This window comes from Penaeus monodon, chromosome 2 (assembly GCF_015228065.2).
Source record: "Penaeus monodon isolate SGIC_2016 chromosome 2, NSTDA_Pmon_1, whole genome shotgun sequence".
Classification (NCBI taxonomy): Eukaryota; Metazoa; Arthropoda; class Malacostraca; order Decapoda; family Penaeidae; genus Penaeus; species Penaeus monodon.
The window spans coordinates 29,071,600-29,076,599 of NC_051387.1; the positions used below are offsets into that span (position 1 = coordinate 29,071,600).

The window sequence follows — 5,000 nt, forward strand, 5'->3', positions numbered from 1 at the left end:
AGCCCGGATAACTAGAGAGAATGATTACCTAAAAGGTAACACCGGCACTCTCCGTGCAAAGGAACTGGGGATCCTACCACGTACTCACTCCAGGATCATCACAACATAAAAACTACAATTAAGTCATGCTGTGACCACGGCGGCTCAAACATGAACCTACCGTTAAAAAGAAAAAAAAAACATAGGCCGCGGTGGCCGAGTGGTTGGAGCATCGGACTCAAGACTGTCACGACGGCAATCTGAGTTCGAGGATTCGAGTCACTGACCGGCGCGTTGTTCCCTTGGGCAAGGAACTTCACCTCGATTGCCTACCTAGCCACTGGGTGGGCAAGCCAACCCAAGTCAGTGCTGGTCCCAAGCCTGGATAAATAGAGAGAATGATTACCTAAAAGGTAACACCGGCACTCTCCGTGGAAAGGAACTGGGGACCCTACCACGTACTCACTCCAATATCATCACAACATGAACACTACATGTCGCCAAAACGGCTACCACGTCCTCCAGACTTACGTGCCCACCATCCTCATCGTGTCTATCTCGTGGGTGTCCTTCTGGCTGGACCCGAATGCCGTGCCCGGCCGTGTCCCTTGGTGTCACCACTCTGCTCACCCTCACCACCCTCGCCTCGGGTACCCGCGCTTCTCTACCGCCCGTGTCATTATGCTGTGACCACGGCGGCTCAAACATGAACCTACCGTTAAAAAAATATATATATATAAAAAGTATTGAGAAAAACTTGCTGACAGGGATGGTGATAGGTAACAGAGGAAGAGGCAAACCGAAGACAAGACTGAGCAACAACATCAAAGATATTTGCGGGCTGTCGATGGTACAAGTGGAAAGAAAAGCGCAAGATCGAGTTGAGTGGCGAAGGATGGTGGAGAGGTCCACGGCTGCACAAACACGAGCATACGAGGTTCTAACCGAGTGGTTAGAACCTCGGACTCAAGACTGTCACGACGACAATCTGAATTCGAGGTTTCGACTCACCGGCCAGTGCGTTGTTCCCTTGGGCAAGAAACTTCACCTCCATTGCCTACCTAGCCACTGGGTGGGTAAGCCAGCCCAAGTCAGTGCCGGTCCCAGACCCAGGTAAATAGAGATGGTGACTTGATAAAAACACCTGGCGGAAGGCAATGGCAAACCACCGTTCTAAATTGCCAAGAAAATCATGGAATTCATGATCGCCAACGTCCTTGTGGGACAGGTCACTTGGAAAAAAAAAATTATGTATGTATATATCAATCAATCAATCACTCAACTCGCGTACTATCGACAGCCCGCAAATATCTTTGATATTGTCGCTCAGTCTTGTCTTCGGTTTGCCTCTTCCTCTGTTTCCTATCACCATCCCTGTCAGCAAGTTTTTCTCAATACTTTTACTTCTCATAACATGACCAATAAACTTTAGTTTCTTTTTGTTCAAATGAATATATACATACATACAGATATATGTGTGCGTGCACGCGCGCGCGCGTGCGTGTACGTGCGCGTGCGTGTGTGTGTGTGTTGTGTTGTGTTGTGCTTTGCTGTGTTGTGTTGTGTTGTGTGTGTGTGTGTGTGTGTGTGTGTGTGTGTGTGTGTGTGTGTGTGGGCGCGCGTGTGTGTGCGCGCGCGTGTGTGTGTGTGGCGTGTGTGTATGTGTGCGCCTGCGTGTGTGTGTGTGTGTGTGTTATATGTATGTATATATATATATTTTTTTTTCTTTTTTTTTTTTACGGTAGGCTCATGTTTGAGCGGCCGTGGTCATAGCATGATACTTAATTGTATTTTTCATGTTGTGATGATCTTGGAGTGAGTACGTGGTAGGGTCCCTAGTTCCTTTCCACGGAGAGTGCCGGTGTTTACCTTTTAGGTAATCATTCTCTCTATTTTAACCGGGCTTGGGACCAGCACTGACTTGGGCTGGCTTGCCACCCAGTGGCTAGGTAGACAATCAAGGTGAAGTTCCTTGCCCAAGGGAGCAACGCGCCGGCCGGTGACTCGAACCCTCGAACTCAGATTGCCGTCGTGACAGTCTTGAGTCCGATGCTCTAACCACTCGGCCACCGCGGCCTTATGTATGTATATACATACATACATATATATATATATATATATATATATATATATATATATATACATATATATACATATATACACATATATGTACATATATAATATAATGTATATATATAATATGATATATATAATAATATAATGTATATATATATATATATATATATATATATATATATATATATATATATATATATATAAATGTGTGTGTGTGTGTGTGTGTGTGTGTGTGTGTGTGTGTGTGTGTGTGTGTGTGTGTGTGTGTGTGTGTGTGTGTGTGTGTGTGTGTGTGTGTCACCATACATATCTCTCTGTATACATATATATATATATGCATATATATATATACATATATACATATATGTATGCATATATACATACACACATCTATGTATGTATATATATATACATACATATCTATCTATTATATATATATATATATATATATATATATATATATATATATATATATATATATATATATATATATATATATATATATCTTTATATGTGTGTGTGTGTGTGTGTGTGTGTGTGTGTGTGTGTGTGTGTGTGTGTGTGTGTGTGTGTGTGTGTGTGTGTGTGTGTGCGTGCGTGTGTGTGTGTAGCCATAGCACCGGTCCCCTTTGTGTTGAGCATCGAATTACAAAGCAACTAACTATTCCGCAGATGCCAACACTGATGACGTCATCAAATACCGATGGGAGGAAAACGTGCCCATCGATCTCCCAGATAACTTGGAGATCGCGCAGTACGACCTCCTTGGTCACTCTACACACGAAGTCAAACAGGAGTTCGTCACAGGTCAGGGTTAATTCTGACATTCTGATGAATGGGAAATGAACGTAAGTGTGATTTTGTATGCCCTGCGTGGAGCTGAATTTGAAATCATCGACAGGTAATTTCAGCGGTCTGCTCGTAAACTTCAGTCTCCGTCGCCAAAACGGCTACCACGTCCTCCAGACCTACGTGCCCACCATCCTCATCGTGTCTATCTCGTGGGTGTCCTTCTGGCTGGACCCGAATGCCGTGCCCGGCCGAGTGTCCCTTGGTGTCACCACTCTGCTCACCCTCACCACCCTCGCCTCGGGTACCCGCGCTTCTCTACCGCCCGTGTCATACGTCAAGGTAGTTAACTTTTGCGAGCAGGGTCCATTTTGGAATAATTGTTACAGCAACCTGGAATTTGTTTACATTCAGAACGTCGACAGCACTTAATATTTTTCGTGATGATAGGACTGTTGGGGATAACAACCAATATCATGATATAACAATATTGCTTTATATATCCAGTTAAATAACATCTTATCCCCATCGCATTTTCCCTCTTTTCCCACTGATGAACCGTGATTACATGAAGGCTATCGACGTATGGATTGGCATGTGCATGATCATGGTGTTCGGGGCGCTGCTCGAATTCACGCTCGTCAACTGGCTCGCCAACAGGAAGGTCGCGAAGGACTGCCAACCCGTGTTCAAGATCCCTAAACTGGTAAGTTTACAGGGCCTTTGACTCCATATAAATCGTACTTGTCTGGACACTATGAATCTATTTAGGCTTTTTAAGGGTATTGTAGATCAATAGATCTTGGAATCTTAAAACTAAGGTCCAAAAAAGGCGTGAGTTCGGTGGGGCACATTCTTGTGTAATTAGTATGTTTTATTCTTTTAACATGCTCCTTCTATACACTTCTTCCCTCCCGCGGCTTCCCGGCGACCGAGCAGCTGGCCAGCTTCGATGAAGAGGTGGGCTGGCAGAAGGATCAGGAGGGAGATGAGAAGGAGACAGAGAAAGGCGTAGAGAAAAGGGAACAAGTACTAACATAGAATAGCTTTTATTCTTAACATTCTCTTCAAGAACCTATGCTATCTACTTTGTTTTCATTTTATGGCGCTTAATCCTGAGCTTCCTTTGGGCACTTCCTTGCTCAGCGCACGCTTGCACTGTTTTCGTAAACCGGTACTTGAGCGGACTATCTTATGACAGTAGAATTGCTCAATTGCCAGTTAACAAATAAACTCAGGTCTAAACCAGTAATGCTAAATATGGAGACCATTTAGTAATGACTCGTTTGTGTGTCCATGCGACGGTGTTACCTGCTCCACATATTTTACCATGTTTCAGGCATTCTAAGGATCATTTAAATGGCACTCTGAAATATGATATTTACTCTGGATATCCGCATAATACCTGGACTGTCTTGAATGAAGTTTAATCTGTCGTTTAAAACTTCACGCGATTATGTAGATAAGCGATTTCCAGAGAACTGAGCTGTACCCTTTCAGGTACTCAGGGTATCACATAAATTGGGTTATAAATATCAGGGTTGCAATACATGGAATATTATAATCGACAAGATTCCATTGGTTTAGCAGCTATAACAAAGAACGGGATATTTTCCTTACACAAGAAACAATATCAGTTTCTCTCTTCTTTCTTAACGACGGTTACACCATGGTTAATATTCTCAGCTGCTACATTGCCAGGAGGCAAGTTTTCTCATATAAGTTCCAGGGTCAGAAAGCTCTCTTTCAGATAACAGGAAGCTTCAACACGGTTTGTATTGACGGTCAACTCAGATTTTCTGTGTGACGTCAACACACTTCTCTTTTTTCGGTACAGTAGCTCTAGAATCCAGAAGGTTTGTTGAGTGAACAGTAGACACCATTTGCACGCTGCACGTGTCAGAATACCTGACTTCCCTTCGCACTGACTTACATGAATTTTGAATTGTTGATTACCGCTGAATGCACTGATGCAATGCATTTAAAACTGAACAACAATAACTGGCAAATGAAGACATAAATACAATTGCTGCAGCATGTAAAACAACGGTCACACTAGTCTTCTCTGTCAGGGGATCCCTAAACAGTAGTAATGGTGGGCGTAATCGATTACTTGTAATTTCGATTACGAACTGAAATTTCTCAGTAATCGATTA

The 5,000-nt window shown here is 43.3% G+C and overlaps 1 protein-coding gene across 2 annotated transcripts in view; it reads left to right on the top strand.

Annotated features, from left to right (window-relative positions):
• Positions 1–5,000, top strand: part of LOC119582126 (glycine receptor subunit alpha-3-like) — an 11,767-nt gene that overhangs the window by 4,769 nt on the left and 1,998 nt on the right. For both annotated transcript variants that reach the window (XM_037930374.1, XM_037930368.1), the window contains exons 3-6: positions 2,728–2,862; positions 2,957–3,186; positions 3,419–3,550; positions 3,784–3,873. In XM_037930374.1, coding sequence (XP_037786302.1) covers positions 2,728–2,862; positions 2,957–3,186; positions 3,419–3,550; positions 3,784–3,873 — 587 coding nt within the window. The remainder of the gene's footprint in view (positions 1–2,727; positions 2,863–2,956; positions 3,187–3,418; positions 3,551–3,783; positions 3,874–5,000) is intronic.